This window comes from Leptonychotes weddellii, chromosome X (assembly GCF_054177405.1).
Source record: "Leptonychotes weddellii isolate Sample4059 chromosome X, ASM5417740v2, whole genome shotgun sequence".
Taxonomy (NCBI): Eukaryota; Metazoa; Chordata; class Mammalia; order Carnivora; family Phocidae; genus Leptonychotes; species Leptonychotes weddellii.
Genome location: NC_138385.1, coordinates 62,094,454 through 62,112,110, shown reverse-complemented (window position 1 = coordinate 62,112,110; position 17,657 = coordinate 62,094,454). Strand labels below are relative to the sequence as shown.

General features: G+C 43.3%; 1 protein-coding gene across 1 annotated transcript in view; it reads left to right on the top strand.

Moving 5' to 3' along the window:
- The window catches only part of MSN (moesin), a 64,124-nt gene extending 46,571 nt beyond the window's left edge, over window positions 1–17,553 (top strand). The window contains exons 3-13 of the mRNA XM_081808778.1: window positions 3,458–3,553; window positions 4,939–5,213; window positions 6,882–6,965; window positions 7,643–7,789; window positions 8,798–8,894; window positions 10,651–10,814; window positions 13,194–13,324; window positions 13,554–13,714; window positions 14,989–15,081; window positions 15,410–15,634; window positions 16,164–17,553. Coding sequence (XP_081664904.1) covers window positions 3,458–3,553; window positions 4,939–5,213; window positions 6,882–6,965; window positions 7,643–7,789; window positions 8,798–8,894; window positions 10,651–10,814; window positions 13,194–13,324; window positions 13,554–13,714; window positions 14,989–15,081; window positions 15,410–15,634; window positions 16,164–16,328 — 1,638 coding nt within the window. The 3' untranslated portion in view covers window positions 16,329–17,553. The remainder of the gene's footprint in view (window positions 1–3,457; window positions 3,554–4,938; window positions 5,214–6,881; window positions 6,966–7,642; window positions 7,790–8,797; window positions 8,895–10,650; window positions 10,815–13,193; window positions 13,325–13,553; window positions 13,715–14,988; window positions 15,082–15,409; window positions 15,635–16,163) is intronic.
- Window positions 17,554–17,657: the final 104 nt, after the last annotated feature.

Below are 17,657 nucleotides of genomic sequence, written 5' to 3'. Positions count from 1 at the left end.
GTGGAAAATCTTTAGAACTGTTAGTTGGGCTCTAGTTAGATCTAGGATGAGATAAGAGGTGCTTTAAATAATCTTCTCTAATCTTTTTCTAATACCCTCCCCCTCTATCCTCTGCAAAAAAAGCCAATATCAATTTCAACATGAGCATTTTGTGTTCTCCATCTAAAACTTATAGGCAATTCCTATTGCCTGTTAACTTAGACTCAGGGACTCACCTTGTCATTGAATCCTGGAAGTCTTTTAATCTTCCCTCAACACCCCCTACACACAACTTATCTTTTCTCAACATGTTCCTAGTTACTCAAATCAGCAAGAGGTAGGTGGGAAATGGGACTGTATTTCTTTTCATTTACAAATAACCTAATTAGTGGAATGAACTTGAAGGAAGAAAGAGGCCATTTAAGTCACACCAGTTGTAGTAGATGGGGAAGCCAGATAGATGGGGAAGCTAAGGGAAATGTGCTGCCTTAAGATCGCATAGCAAATTAGAGACAGAGGTGAGACTTTCACTCAGGTTTCCTGACACCTGATTCAAGCTATGAAAGGAAGTGTGAACATCATGCATGCCCCAGTGAGCAGTGAAGGTTGAGGACTTGGGGATATGGCTTCTCTCCAAAGTGGTTGTTGACTAAGCCTAGTGGAAAGCCAGGAACCATATCTATATGCAGAGATGATCAAAGTTCATTACAGGGCTGAGATATGTGGGCAAAAGAGAGACAAGGCAGTTAGTCACTTGGGAACCCCAGGGCTTCTAAGCTCATATGAATCCTTGGAATTGAAAGAGAGCATGCTAGAAAAGAAAGGGTACAGGTTTTGGAGTCATATACCTCAGGATTCTCTAGTCTCTATGGCTTTAGGCAGGTTGCCTCTTTTTTTGGGGGGGGTGTACAATTTAAAAAAAAATTACTTAAATTTTAGTTAACATATGGTGCAATATTTGTTTCAGGGGAAGAATTCAGCGATTCATCACTTACACACAACACCTAGTGCTCATCACAACTGCACTCTTTAATAGCTATCACCCATCTAGTTCAGCACCTGCCCACCTCCCTCCATCAGCCTTGTTTGTTCTCTATTGTTAACAGTCTCCCTCTTGTGGTTTGTTTCCCTCTCTCCTTTCTTTTCCCCTTCCCATATGTTCATCTGTTTTGTTTCTTAAATTCTACATATAGGGACGCCTTGGTGGCTCAGTCGGTTAAGCATCTGCCTTTGGCTCAGGTCATGATCCCAGGGTCCTGGGATTGAGTCCCACGTTGGGCTTCTTGCTCAGTGAGGAGCCGCTTCTCTCTCTGCCTGCTGCTCTCCCTGCTTGTGCTCTCTTTCTCTCTGACAAATAAATAAAAAATCTAAAAAAAAAAAATTCTACATATAAGTGAAATCATATAGTATTTGTCTTTCTCTGATTGACTTATTTTGCTTAGCATAATACATTCTAGCTCCATCCACATCATTGCAAATGGCAAGATTTCATTCTTTTTGATGGTTGAGTAAAATTCCGTTGTATCTGTATCTATATCTATACATATATATGTGTATATATGTGTGTGTGTGTGTGCATATATATATATATATATCATCTATCTATCAATCTACACACACACACACACACACATACCACATCATCTTAATCCATTCATCATCAATGGACATTTGGGCTCTTTCCATAGTTTGGCTATTGTTGATAATGCTGCTATAAACATTAGGGTGCATGTACCCCTTTGAATCTGTATTTTTTTATACTTTGGGTATTTACCTAGTAGTACAATTGCTGGATTTTAGTGTAGTTCTATTTTTAACTTTTTAAGGAATCTCCATACTATTCTGCAGAGTGATTGCTTCAGTTTGCATTACATTCCCACCAACAGTGCTAGAAGGTCCCCCTTTCTCCACATCCTTGCCAACACCTATTGTTTCTTGTGTTGTTAATTTTAGCCATTCTGACAGGTGTAAGGTGGTATTGTGGTTTGGATTTGTATTTCCCTGATGATAAGTGATGTTGAGCATCTTTTCATGTGTCTGTTAGCCATCTGGATGAAAAAGTGTCTATTCATGTCTTCTAGGCAGGGTGCCTCTTAAGCCTTTGTTTCTTCGTTTATAAAATAGAAATAATAGCTATCTCAGGGTTGTTCAGTGTTCAGTACCTGGTACACAGTAAGTACTTAATAGATATGTGCTACTTTTTCCTTGGGGCCTCTGAAGCTCTAGATTGTAAGCTTTAGGAGTGACTATGGGGTCTGACTTTGGGTGCATAGTAGAAATTTTGTGGATATAGTGGAGGTAGGTATGTGTGTGTGCACATGCATGTGTGTGTGTGTGTGTGTGTGTGTATGTGTTGAGGGGAGATATGATTTATTCACAAGGAAGGACGTTAGCAATATTGGGTCCTTCTTTCCTATCTCTGTCTCCAGGTAAATTCCTTCACCTCACTCCCCTACTTCCCCTGCCCACCCACCCCCCCCAAAAAAAAAGAAAAAAAGAAAGAAGACCATCAGCATAACCTCATTAGGATATGAGTCAGCTTTATTGCCTCCATCTCTAGTGGTGGGCATGCTGGGGTTCAGCTGTCAGCCCAAACCATTAACATATTAATGTCAGGGACTGGAAAACAAACTCCATCTCCTGGCTGGCCTCCCTTTCCTACCCACTGCTTAGCCAAGAGGCCCAGAACACCAGGGGTCACTTAGCTACTATACTGAGGTACTCACCTGTTTCTACCCTCTTTCCCATTCTCAACTTGTGTGAGTAGTAAGGGAATCATGACTAGCCTCTAATCAGGGCTGGAAAGAAGCATCTCAGCACCCAGACACAGCACATCTTTGGAGTATATAGATACCACAATACCTGCTATGTCTCCCTGAACATTCTTTCTTAGGGCATTGTAAATGGGATTCAGTTAGAAGACTGTGAGCATATTCCTAGTTACTAAAGATAATGGAGCAACCCAAGAGAAGAAGATATAGGAGTTAAGCCAACACTTTCTACTTCCAGCCTTTAATTCATCCTGGGAGTAGAAAAGCACATGGCATAATAGAAGGAAGAAGTGGCAGTAAATACTGGATTTGAATGGGTTTGGAGTCAAACAGACCTGACTCTGCTACTCACTAACTGAACCTTTTCTTGGAAACTTACTTTCACTATCTATAAAATGGGCCTAATTGTCAAAGTATTACAGGGCTATTGTGAAAATCAAAGGGGATAATGAATAGAGTTATTGGTGTGTGGTAGTGGTCCTAAGTGATAAACCTGTTCCCTACCTCAGCAAAAGTACTTTGTGTAGAGAGATGCTGCCATCATTTCTTGACTGCTGCCCAGGTGTATTTCCTTGCCAGACCCTGGACATCTTATGTCCTTTAAAGTCAGGGACCATGTTAGTTTCACTTTTGTGTCCTCTGTGCCTGGCACAAAGTAGGCATTCAATCAATGTTTTATTTTGTTTTTTGTTTTTTTTCTTTTCTAGGTGGTGAAAACTATTGGCCTAAGGGAAGTTTGGTTCTTTGGTCTGCAATACCAGGACACTAAAAATTTCTCCACTTGGCTAAAACTCAATAAGAAGGTAATTGCTTACCCCATCGTCGGGTTTGGAATTCATTCCTCCATCATATTTTATATTCAAGGGGGTAACATGTGCTAGCTGGCAAATCCAGGGCTGTGCTTTTTCACTGGGTGGTCTACTGACCACTAGAACAGAGTAAGGGCAGAGAACTCAGCCAAGGTAGAGCTCCTGCTCTGTCTCCACTTTGACTTCTAACAGTGAGAATGGCCAGTGTCCAAGGAGGAAGACACCCTTCCCTTTCTCCTGGGAGCTCTGTCTTAAATGTTGACTTATTTTATACCATAGTCATTAATGGATTTTCAAGAGGGGATTGGCATCCTATTTTTTCTTTCCAAACTCAAGGACTTTAGGAAGTTTGTTAAAAGGAGAGTAACAGACTCTTAAACTGGAAAGACTCTTGAAGGCCTCATAATCTTATCTTGTCCCTTCTCCACCTGTCACCTGATACCTAAACTCCATACAGATGCTTCTCTCTTTCTTTTCTTTTTTTCTCCCGTAGGCATCTACACGTAAGTTTATTAACACATATCTTTTTTTCCCTCAAGTACTTATTTAAATTCCAGCTAGTTAACATACAGTGCAATATTATTTTCAGGTGCAGAATTTAGTGATTCATCACTTACACAACACCTGGTGCTCATCATAAGTGCCTTCCTTAATACCCATCACCTATTTAATCCATTCTTTCTTGATTTTCTATCTCAACTGAACTCCAAATGAGATGATTTGAGTATAAGTCCATTCAAGTTCTTCACCTCTAAGCAGTGTCTCTGCAGGAACATGGCAGTCCTCTATCACAATATCCTCAAACTTCCTAACTTTTTCCTTGGAGGTTTCCAATGTCTTGTGGCTTGTGTTTCTGATTGTGTCTAGGGGATAGGTGCCTCACCTTGTGTGGGAAGAGTCTTGTTTTCCCAAGAAGTGGAGACTTTTGCTGGACAAACGTGTTGCTGTTAAGAGCCAATTTCGGGCTTTAAAAGACAGTCTAGTTTGTTCTCTTGTCTAGCCAATTCCTAGGCCTCAGTGATACATATTGGGTTTTACTTTGCAAATTTATGGTGTTTGGGGGGTGGGGCTTAAAAGAGGAGCTTTCTTAAGCCTAACCTCAAAATTTGGGGGCAGTTGGTATATTGTCAGATGGTGGCTTAAAGGCTTATGATCATCAGTGGGTGTAAGGTCATTTCAGGAAGGAATTCCCAAAAAGAAGCAATTATGGACATGGGATTGGGTTCCCAGGGAAAGCAATGTGTCTCTTTTCGGAATTACCAGAACAGTTGCCACCTGGCTCTTCGGGATTACCCAAATTTGATGACCTTTCAGTGTCTCTCACCACCCGACAGCCAAAGACTATTTTTTAAGAGCCCATAACCCCTTGCTGCTCCCAGGTGACTGCCCAGGATGTGCGGAAGGAAAGCCCCCTGCTCTTCAAGTTCCGGGCCAAGTTCTATCCTGAGGATGTATCTGAGGAATTGATCCAGGATATCACACAGCGCCTGTTCTTCCTGCAAGTAAAGGAGGGCATTCTCAATGATGATATTTACTGCCCACCTGAGACTGCTGTGCTGCTGGCCTCCTATGCTGTCCAGTCTAAGTATGGCGACTTCAATAAGGAAGTCCACAAGTCTGGCTACTTGGCTGGGGACAAGTTGCTGCCGCAGAGGTGAGGTGGTGCCTTTGGTCATCTGCCCTCGCATGAAGAAGGTCCGTGGCTGACTAAGCCCTGTCATACAGGGATTGCCAGATCTGTTCCTTTCTACTAGGGTCTGTCCGAAGACCATGTTATGCATACTGGTTTTTACTTTGCTAATTTATGGTGTTGGGGGGGAGCCTTAAAAGAGGAGCTTTCTTAAGCCTAACCTCAAAATTTGGGGGCAGTTGGTATAAGAGACACACATTTGCATATGGCACCGTACCCTGTTGTTTCTCTGACTCTCAAAATAAAAAGCTTTTCCCCCCTCTCTTCTTTTGCCTGATTACAGAATTGCATTACTCTGGAAACAGGTGCTTATATAGATTACCAGAGACAGATTGACTCCTCCCACCCTGGTTCCATTTTTTTCAATCCTTTTCACTGATTTAGACCTCTTGTATCAGAGGTTCACAGGAGGGAGAGAGAAATACCCAAGCCAGGGATGTGGGGGAGCTCCAACAGTATTTTAATATCAATAACCAGTGTACAGAGCTTTCTGCTTTTATAAACTTCAAAGCTGAAAGCTCTCAAACACTCATTATTTTTGTTTTAGCATCACAACAACACACAAAATGAATAAGGCAAGCATTATCCTTATTTCCTGGCTAAGGAAATAGAGCAGAGTGCTCACTCTGACTTGCCAGATCTCCCACAGCTCGTTTGAGGCAGAGCCAGACCTGGAACCCCTAGTCTTTTGAATTTTTAACCCTGGGTTTTTCCTTACTGCATCCAGTGGCCATTTTCATAAGGTTTTGGATGGAAGGAAACGTTCTTCATTCTGGGAGCCTCAGTCCTATTGGAGCTGTGGCATATGAACAGCTTAACTGGAGGTATTATGGATAATGGTTGTGCCCTGGAACTCTACCTGAGTCACTGCTTTTATGTCTGAGATGGCATATTTAAAGCAAGTCTTGGGGCGCCTGGGTGGCTCAGTTGGTTAAGCGACTGCCTTCGGCTCAGGTCATGGTCCTGGAGTCCTGGGATCGAGTCCCACATCGGGCTCCCTGCTCAGCGGGGGGTCTGCTTCTCCCTCTGACCCTCTCCCCTCTCATGCTCTCTCTATCTCATTCTCTCTCCCAAATAAATAAATAAAATCTTAAAAAAAAAAAAACCAAGTCTTGCTTATGATCTAGTAGATCTGGGAGGTTGAGCCTGTTGGTTTCTTCTAAAGCCATTTGGGCTCAGTTCTCTGTTCTTTAGCTACAGGCTGTAATCTCATCTCTGAGCAATTTTCTCATAAACACAAATCATTTGTTCCATAAGGATCTAGGAGAGAGAGTCATGCCTCCTCCATGAGACCCATCTCTACTCTTAGCCCCTCAAGTCAGCACAGACTCTTGATACATTACTGCCCTACCTGGAAATCATAGCATATTATTGGATTTTCTGGTTAAAACTACAAAGGAAGGTGTTTCCACTGTCTTTCTTTTCCACCCATTCTTGTATCTCTCCTACCTCTCAGGCAGTTCCCTATGTCTAATTAATACCTCCTGCTATAATTTCAGTCTACTTCCAGTATGATCTCAGTGGGCTGATTCCATATCTTCTTTGCATCAACCTGTCAGAGAGCTAAGTGGGCTTCCCTTTACTCCTGCATTTGGGTTTTGTGCTTGAAACTACTATCTGTTGTCTTTCCAGGGTCCTAGAGCAGCATAAACTCAACAAGGACCAGTGGGAGGAACGGATCCAGGTGTGGCATGAGGAGCACCGGGGCATGCTCAGGTAAGATCACCCTAGCAACTGTGGGTTCTACTGCTTTTGCAAGGAGAATGAGAGAGGTTCTGGTGGAAAGAGGCGAAGGACTAGGGGCACTAGAGGATGTTGGAGAGAAAGGGATAGGAATGCAATTTATAGGGGAAATTAGAGATAGAAGGCAATTAAGGATCATTATAAAGCTGTATTTTTTTGAATGATGGCAACTGATAGCCCAAAGAGTTTTGACCATAAAGAAACAAAAGGAACCTCAGGATCCCTAGGGAGCTTCTAGAGTACCAGGGACTCCTCCCCAAGAAAGAAATGTGGAAGGAGCTCTCTAAACATGGCAGATCATTTGGTGTTGTCTAGTTGAGGATCAAATCTTATCATTTTGCCATCACCACACCATCTGGGCTCTGCTAAGAACGTAAGAGGCTTCATTGCAGCTAACATGCCAGAGGCCAGCGAGGGTCAGCCCACCCTTGTTACCCTTGGGAACCTCAGATCTTCGGCTCCTGTTAGCAGGTTTTGTTTGACAAAAGTCATGTTGTGCTCTATTTTCCATCATCTGCTCACCTTCTATCCCCTTTCCCTCCCCTAATGGCAAGATTCTTGTCAGAAGTGCAGAGTAGGTAGGCTATCTCCCTGGGTCTGAGTCACAGGTTTCCCTCTATAACCGCCCCCCACCCAAATCTGTTATTTAGGGAGGATGCTGTTCTAGAATATCTGAAGATTGCCCAGGACCTGGAGATGTATGGTGTGAACTACTTCAGCATCAAGAACAAGAAAGGCTCAGAGTTGTGGCTGGGAGTGGATGCCCTAGGTCTCAACATCTATGAGCAGAATGACAGGTATAGCTTAGAGTTCTCTTAATTTATTTGGGCCACTCTGACACCTAGGGCTCATCATGAAGTAGGACTGTATCTCTGGGTTCCACCTGGGTCCCACCTTTATCTACCTAGTTTAGATCAGCCCAAATGATTGCATAACCTCCCAGGCCTCTAAATCTTGCATTGACCATCCACTATGGTAGTCGCTGGCCACATGTGGCTATTAAGCTCTTGAGATGTGGCTACTCTTAAATTGAGATATGCTGTAAGTGTAAACTATACACAAGCCTTTGAAGACTTAGTATGAAAAACAGAATGATGAATGTCTCATTGATATTTTTTAAATATTAATTTACATGTTCAAATGATAGTCTTTTGGATGTACTGGGTTAAATGAACTGTTATTATAGTTACTCCCATCTGTTTCTTTTTTACTTATTTTCATGTGGCTATTAGAAAATTTAAAATCTCATTATATTTCTATTGGACAGCATTAGCCTAGCACCTACCTTGTCAGGATTTGTAATTAATCCTACTCCCATATGATGATTAAATGCTTTTTAGCCTATAGTCCCTCTTTCTACAGACTTCTCTCACTTGCTTATTTTTTTTCCCTTGGTCTGCTCTTGGTGAGGATGGATGTAATAAATGATTGTTCCATGTAACTTCTGAATCTCGGAGCTCATTGTTTACATTCTCCCCAACTATTACAACCTTAGGTGAAAGAGTCCCAGTAAAATAGGGCTGGAGATTCTTGTGAGAGATTTTTACAAGGTCCATGCCTCAACAAAAAATACAATAAAACAAACCTCAGAGTTTGGGACAAGAAATAATAAGTTGGTTGTGGTATCAGGAGGTCCTTTTTGAATCCTCAGTGCTGGCAACTGACCTGGTGGCATGTGATAACACTGGCTGAGCTGACAATGAATCTACCTCCTTAAGGAAGAAGTTGGGGGTACAGAGGGCACACCACCGACCCTCTGTGTCCTTCCTGTCTTTCCTTTGTCCTAATGTTCTTGTTCTCTACAGACTGACTCCCAAGATAGGCTTTCCCTGGAGTGAAATCAGAAATATTTCTTTCAATGACAAGAAATTTGTCATCAAGCCCATTGACAAAAAAGCCCCGGTAAGTGATTCCTCCTACTGAACAAGACACGTACTTGCCAAGACCTGGATAATGCTAGGAGCAATCAGGTCATTATATCTTTTTCTCATTTTTCTGGCTTTTTTTTGTGTTTCTGTGTGCGGGGACTGGGAATAGGAGGCACAAAAGGAGATTGGCACTGGAAGGGGATATTGATGACAAGACATGACCAGGAGACATCCTGTAGCTGGTGCCACCCTGCTACCTGTGTGTTAGGAGAAGCATAGATGAGGGAGAGCCACAGCCTCTCCACCACTGTCTTCTGCTGTCCTGATGCTGTGGGTGGAAACAGAAAGTGCATCTTATTTTTTAAAGCCTCTAGGCTCCAGAAAGTGAAACTGTTCATGCACTTGATTTATTTTTAATTGTGGAGAAAAGACAAAGCCAGAAGTCCAGATCCAAAGATGATCTTCCAGACTTGCTTTTTGGTATAACTTTGCTGCTGTCCTCTCAAGACTTATCTCCAGAGCAACCCAAGAACAAGAAAGGGCTTTGGGTCCAGTCATTCCTCTAACATGCTCACCACACTTTTCACCTACTCAGTTGCCTGTGGTTGGTAAGACTGGGAAGCTGGTGATTGAGAGTAGGATAGAAAACAGAAAAGGGTCTTGTCTTCTGGTGTACCTCATGTCCCACAAGGGTCAAAGGCCATGCTGAGACAGACCCTTCTCATGAAGCCTCAACAATTCTTCTCCAGCTGTAAGGTCTCTGAACTTCTGCTGCTAGGCACTATATATATATATATATATATATATATATATATATATATATATATATATATGTTATCTTGTTTAACCCTCAACAACATTGTCAGGTAGGTCGTAGCATACCTGTTTGATAATTGTGGAAATTAAGGTTCAAAGAATTGGAGTGATTTGCCCAAGATCACACTGCTAAAAATGGTAAATCTGGGGTTTATATATACATTATTTGACCTCTAGAGCCTGTGCTCCATCCACTGCACACTAAGGCATATGAAAGAGTAGTAGTTTGGGTTCCATGGCAGAGGAGCTGGTGGTTAGCCAATTAGTTGGTAACCTTGGTCCAGTGGTATTTATAGTAACAAACAAACTAGATTTTCTTGTGTGTGTGTGGTTTTTCTTTTTCTTTCTTTTTTTTTTTTTTAATTGCTGCTGTGTTCAACTTTCGTTGGAAAAAGGTAAGTAACAAAGCCAGCTGAGATCAAGGGCTTATTTTTAAAAATGACAGCCAGGACAATCAATGTTCAGATTTATGTATTTATGTGTATATTTACAACTTGCCTTATTCCAAAAATGATTTAAGGGGCTATGTCTAGGATATGCTTTTAGGAGGTTACAGAAACAGTCCTGCCCCCCATACTGTATGTACCAGTATATTATGCAGGGATTATTGGGCCTCTAAGAGAGGCCCCTGAGATTTAACAGGATCCCTAATTAGCAGATAGATTCAGTTCCTATCTTTCAATTAGATTGAGGATATTTTAGGATGTGATGCTTTCATAAGCAAAGGTTGAAAGAAATTGTGGTTTGGTGGAAAGAGCACTGGTTTCAGAGTCAAGAAGCCTGGGTTCTAGTCCCCGGTTTGCCACTAGTCTGCTGTGTTACCATGGGCAACTCACTTCACCCCTCTGATAATTAATCTTCCTATCTGTAACATGAGAAAACTGGGCTAAATAACCCTTCCAGTGCTTTCAAAAGGCAGAAGTTTACCTTCATCTGTCCCTCCAATCTCATTTTGATTGTTGGTTTCCCATCAGGACTTTGTCTTCTATGCTCCCCGGCTGCGGATTAACAAGCGTATCTTGGCCCTGTGCATGGGGAACCATGAGCTATACATGCGCCGTCGCAAGCCTGACACCATTGAGGTACAGCAGATGAAGGCACAGGCCCGGGAGGAGAAGCACCAGAAACAGATGGAACGGTAGGTTCTGTGGAACTGGAGTGGAGGCGGAGGCTTGGGCAAAGAAGCTTCTCAAAAGTGTCAAGATTGATAAAGGAAAGACATGAAACCATCCTGGATGGGGGGAGAGAGAGCTGTACAGGGTTCTCACCTCCTCCATGAAGTCTCAGGCATCCTCTTCCCCAGGAAGCAGGCATCAGAAGCCTAGGATTTCAGAGGCTCAGAGGAGGGAGGGGTATTTCATAGTTCCACATTGTCTCTGACCCTCATGCCATTGCTCTTCTAGATAGATTCTGGGTTGCTCCGGGCTATCTGACCAGTGTAGTGGCATTAGCAGAAAGCTCCATGCACATTTAAACATGGACTCTATGGGGATTTCTGAGTGGAATTGGGAAGAGCCAACAGAATTTTCCTTATGAAGCCCTTATACTTTGTAACCCCCTTGCTACTGAAAGTGTAGCAAGGCTCAGCAACAGCAACAGCAACTTGGGAACTTATTAGAAAGGCAGAATCTGACACCCTACTCCAGACCTGCTGATTCAGAATCTGCTTCTTAAGATCCTAGGTGATCAGTTCTCCAAAGAAGTTATGCAAATGGCCAGCAGGCATGTGAAAACATCCCTAGTCATCAGGGAAATGCAAATCCAAACTACAGTGAGATATCACTTGATAACTCACTAATATGGATATAATAAATAAATACAGAAAATAATAGCTGTTGTCAAGGATGTGGAAAAATTGGAACTCATGCACATTGCTGGTGGAAATGTTTCAGCTACTATGGAAAATAGTTTGGTGGTTTCTTAAAAAGTTAAACATAGAATTACCATATGATCCCACAATTCCACTCCTAGGTCTATTTTCAACATAATTGAAAAGAGTACATGTACACAAGTGTTCATAGCAGTGCTATATACAATAGCCATAAGGTAGAAACAGCCCAAATGTCCAACAGATGAATGGATAAACATATTGAATAGCCATACAATGGAATATTATTCAGCCATTAAAAGGAATGAAGTACTGATACATATTACAATGTGAATGAACCTCTATAACATTATGCTAAGTTAAAGAAACCATACACAAAATTTCATATACCATATGATTCCATTTATATGAAATATCCAAAATAGTTAAATGTGTAGAGGCAGAATGCAGGTTGGTGGTTATTAGGGGTTATGGGGAGGAGAGATAGGAAGAAACTCACTTAATGGGTATGTGGTTTTGCTTTGGAGTGATGAAAACATTTTGGAACTAGATAGAGGTGGTGAATGTACAACATTGTGAATGTACTAAATGCCACCAAATTGTTTGCTTTATAGTGGTTCCTATTATGTGAATTTCACCTCAATAAGTTATTTAAAAAATAAGATCCCAGGTGATTCCTATGCACGTTAAGGTTTGAGAGCCCTGTTCTAGTAGGTACTAGTAGGTACTGTCATAAAGAGTTTGGAACCTCAGGAGGCTTCTAAATCTAGTAGGCTAGAAAAGTTTGAGAAGTTAGACACCCAAAGTCCTTATTTATTCAGAAAAATTTTACTGAGATTGGGGACAGTTTACAGAGCCAGATCTGGCAGGAACCTTGCCCTCAAGGACCTCACAGTCTAGTTGGAGAAAGAGGAAAAATAATATATACATAACTGTTCAAGGTACAAATGTTGTATCATTTTTTCACTCGATAAATATTTATTGAGCAGTGAAAAATAAAACAGACAAAAATCCCTGCTATCAGGAAGCTGACATTCTAGTGGGAAGAGACAGAACAAATAAGCAAATTATACAGTATGTGAGATGGTTAGGAAGTGCTGTGGAGAAAAATAATAAAGAAGAGGGATGGGGAGAAGGATAGGCCAAGTATTCTGAGGGCTCAGAGAAAGAAAAGACACCTAACCTAGGGTGAAAAGGCAACCTCCTGGAAGAGGTATTGGGGCAAGAAAAAGTGAATACTTGTTCTAGATTTGCAACAAATTCTGGGAAAAAAAAAGAGCCTAGAGCTGGGCTTCAGAGGGCCTGCAGAGTGAGGTCTAAGGACTGATAACCAGAGGGCTGGGCTTGAAGCACAGTAGACAGGGCAGGACTTATTAGACCATTTTACAGATGGGGTACTGAGAACAAGAGCAAAGAAGTGACATAGCTAAGTTTACCCACTGGTTACCCACTGGTGAGTACTAGAGCTGGGAGTTCAGGTTGGATCTCATGACTCTGGGACAAATGACAGGGTCCTGAGTGTACTGACCCATGTGGGGCTATGATGTAAGGACAGGATGTGGAGATACGGGTGCATGGTCACAACTCACAGGCTCTAAGTATGTTGGATGGGTAGGGGCTGAGGGTCCAGGGCCAGGGAGCCTTAGGGCCTTTCCATGTGACCTATTCCATCCCTTTCTCTTTTCTTAGTGCTTTGCTGGAAAATGAGAAGAAGAAGCGTGAGATGGCAGAAAAGGAGAAGGAGAAGATTGAACGGGAAAAGGAGGAACTGATGGAGAGGCTGAAGCAAATTGAGGAACAGACTAAGAAGGCTCAACAGGGTGAGGCTTAGAGTCAGTCACCTTGGAGACTGGGTTTTCCTGCCTGAGCTGCAGACTCAGGCTATATAATCCGTATGTGCCTACAGATAGATGAAAGTTGGGGCAAAAGGAAGAGTGCCCAGAGCTTTCTGCCAGCTGTGCCCTGGGGTGAAGCATTTCCAGGAAGGAAACTAAGTGTTCCTTCCATGTCTGCATGTTTCACCACCGTTCCCCCTTCTTTTCTTTCCAGAACTAGAAGAACAGACCCGCAGGGCTCTGGAGCTTGAACAGGAGCGGAAGCGTGCCCAGAGTGAGGCTGAAAAACTGGCCAAAGAGCGTCAAGAAGCAGAAGAGGCCAAGGAAGCCCTGTTGCAGGCCTCCTGGGATCAGAAGAAGACTCAGGAACAGCTGGTAAAGCTACAAAATGGGCTGGGATTGTGGTACCTGAATTTTCTTCCCTGTCTGTCTACCTATTCACAGTTGCCCCTGCCTGCAGGGCTGGCTCCTTCCAGCAGGGTGCCAGTCAACAGGCCCCCAGCAGATAGCTTATTCAGAAGCAAGCTGCAAAGTCACTGATGTGGCCCAGAAAGCTTTGCAGTCTTCCCTAACCCTTACTTTTATTCTACTTTCTTAGCCCTTGGGGATCTGAGCTGATGACCTGACAAAGGAAAGGTAGGGAGGAAAGAAGCAAAGGAATTTACACTTAATTGACTACCTACTGTGTGTTAAAAGCTATGCTAGCAACTTTTCCTTTCCCTTTACTTTCTTATTTCCTCTCCTAGTAATCCTACAGGATTAACCCACATGGGATACTATGCCCAGATAAGGAAATTAGGACTCAGGGAGGTTTAAGAGACTTGTCAAAGATCACAGTGTGGCTGAGTAAGGATGAGAACCCATTTTTGCCTCTCTTTGAAGGATTTGTTCACTAAAATCGTATGTAAAACTATGTGTCTGTGCACTTTTCAGGGGAAGAGGGTGAGCATCCTTACTTTCATCTTTATTTACTTCTGTGACTCAAAAGCTAAGAACCTGTGTCCCAAATTCCTTGATATATGTTCTTTCCCTCTACTGTTTGGAGTGTGAATGCAGGAACTAAGACCTAATTAGCAGGGGAAAGCTTCCTCTAGGAGATAGATGTGTCCAAGGTGTGAGGGTGTGCCGAAGTTTTTTCCCTTGTTTAGATTGCCTTGTGACACTATAGTGTCTTTCCTATACTTGTCCTGGGAGGAGTCTTAGTGGAGCATTCTAGGAAAACAGGAAAGAGTCTGGCACTTCAGGCAGTGACTCGGTGATTTCCAAATCTTTACAAAGGCCCTAAATATGCAGTGGGCAACAGTGCATGCACAAGAGAAAGAGAGGGAGAGGGAGAAAGGGAAGGGGGGGAAGAGAGAGAGAGAGATGAGGAAGAGAGAAATGACATGTTTGTGTTCAGGAGGTCTGTAGTCTAGGAGTGGATCTCTGACTTCTAACGAAATGATTTGGAGTTAATAAGAATAGTAGATCTGAGAATAGGAGTGGTCTTCCAGGCTTCCTGGAGGAGGTGTGGTAAAAAGAGCCTCCAGGACAGCAAGCAAGTGGAACAGAAAGTTTCCTATTGGTTCCCCAGGGGAACTGGGGTTGAAGATACCTAGGTCCTGAGGACCAGAAGGCTCAGCTCTCACAAGCTTCCAATTTATCCATAGGCCTTGGAAATGGCAGAGTTGACAGCTCGAATCTCCCAGCTGGAGATGGCCCGACAGAAGAAGGAAAGTGAGGCTGTGGAATGGCAGCAGAAGGTGAGACACAATGCCCAGAGTAAAAGCATTATGAAAGAGGGTACCTTAGATTCTTCAGATTTGGGCTCCTTACTCCTTCCATCCTTCCTTGACAGCAGGCATCATGGGAGAAGGAGCTCGAGGCTTTCTCAAATACTTCCCAGAATTCTCCAATACACCAGGAAGTTGGTAAATTGTTCCTATTGTACAGGTGCAGAAACTAAAGGCAGACAAAGTGACTTGGCCTACCTGGTGCCTGCCTCCTGCTGAGCCGTTCTATGCACTTGTAGGATGCCACAAGTTAGCCTGATCTGACTGCTGATTCTTCTTGCCCTCTGTTACTGGACAGGCTCAGATGGTACAAGAAGACTTGGAGAAGACCCGTGCTGAGCTGAAGACTGCTATGAGTACACCTCATGTAGCTGAGCCAGCGGAGAATGAGCAGGATGAGCAGGATGAGAATGGGGCAGAGGCCAGTGCTGACCTGCGGGCTGATGCCATGGCCAAGGATCGAAGTGAGGAGGAACGTACCACTGAGGCAGAGAAGAATGAGCGTGTGCAGAAGCACCTGAAGGTATCCTGGCAGGGCCAGAGGGTCAAAGATACCATGTGCATTCCCTAGATCATCATGGGGTTAGGTAGAGGAGCCTGTCTCAGTGGAGTATGAGAGTCTGAGCCTTTCTCTAATGAGAGTTTAAGGATAGGCACCCATCACTTATCAATCAGACCTTGGGCCACCTCTTCCTTTTGTTTTTTGCCCCACACTCCATTTATCTCTTATATTCAGAAAATACCCTGACCCAATGTCTACCTGAATCTTTGATACATTGTTCTACTCTCAGAGAATACCTGCCATTGGTCCCCTAAGTTTGTGGGGGGTTTTGTTTTGTTCTTGCCCCACCGCATTCCCAACAGGGCTGAAAATGGCCCTCAAAAATAGGTGTATGTGTTTGTGTGCAGAAAGAGAGCAGTGAGGGGGTATGTGTGTGCAGAGAGAGAGAGAGAGGGAGAGAGAGAGAAAGAATGAATCTGATGAATCTGGTTAAATAAGGGGGTAAAGTGAGAGCAAGCCATTAACCTCTCATCCACTTACACCCTCACAGGCCCTCACTTCAGAACTGGCCAATGCCCGCGATGAGTCCAAGAAGACTGCCAATGACATGATCCATGCTGAGAACATGCGACTTGGCCGAGACAAATACAAGACCCTGCGTCAAATCCGGCAGGGCAATACCAAGCAGCGTATTGATGAATTTGAGTCCATGTAATGGTCACCCAGCCTCTAGGGACCCCTCCTCCCTTCTTCCTTGCCCCCACACTCCTATAATCTTGCCTAACTCACACTGCTGAAGCCACTAACTAGAGCAGCCCTGGAGTCATGCCAAGCCTTCAGTGCCCCTGTGGGACCAAACCTAGCCCCTCAGCCTTCACTCACTTCCTTGGGCAAATAAATGGCCCACTATGGAGCCAATTGGACCCTCTTTTCCCTCTCTCATTTTAATCTAGATTACTAGAAGAGACCACTTCTGTAGCTCAGAGGCACTTCCCACTTGACTGGGGAAATACCCCCACATTTACTGTTCTGTAGGACTTAAGTGTGGTGTAGGTTGAAAACTAGCCCTCATCCCTGCCCCACAGCTGCCTTCCTTTTCAGGGTCCTGTGATTTGCAGAATTGGAGCATCACAAGGTTTACAGAAGGAGGCAGGGCTCTGGGTATATGCTCTAGGGTATCAAACCGACCAAGGATTAGACCTTCCTATGTCCATTTCTTCTAGAGTTATTTAGGCTTCATAATGATTGGAAATGAAAAAGATGTTCAGTCATTCTTCTCTATACCTCCCAGAATGGACCTGTTACAAAATTCTTACAAGTCTTATCCCTGAGTTCAGGAATTTGGTTTTTCCCCACAGTGAGATTGGAGGAGACAGTACCTTTAAGAGACTTCACCAACATCTTAGAAGGCTATTGGCCATTCTATTCAGGCAAGGCTGTTTAGAAGATCCTCCCCCAATGCCTTATGGGAGCCTAGGCTTATTTCAAGTGAGCTCTACGGGCAGAGGTATCCCTGACTATTATTCTGGGTTCCTCCCTTCTTGGGACCTGCCCCTCCTCATTCTAATCCCCAAGTTCCCTCCAACTAGAATAGTAGGGATGGTTACCCCAAAACCTAGCCAGCCCTATCCAGGACTCTTGCCAATGGGGGGAAAAGTACACACTGGGCTTCAGAGAGCTGTTGGGGGCTCTGGCCTGGTCCCTTCTACACTCTAACCCCTTTCTCTCAACACAGGAGCAACCTCCTCCTCTTCTCTGTTTCATGTGTGCTCTTTTTTTTCTACCAGTATTATATATTCTGGTGGCATCTAATTCAATATTGATTTCTGTGTTTCTTGCTAATGCACCCTTAGAAGATATTAGTTTTGAGGCAGGATCATTTTGGCCTCATTTCCTTACCATCCCCACACCTGGGAAGCATATACTATATTATAAAATAATATTTTGCCAGAAACATTATTGTAAGAAGCTTTCAGTATTAGTGATGTCACCTGTCACTATAGGTCATACAGTTCATTCTTAAAGTACTTGGTATTTGGTTTTA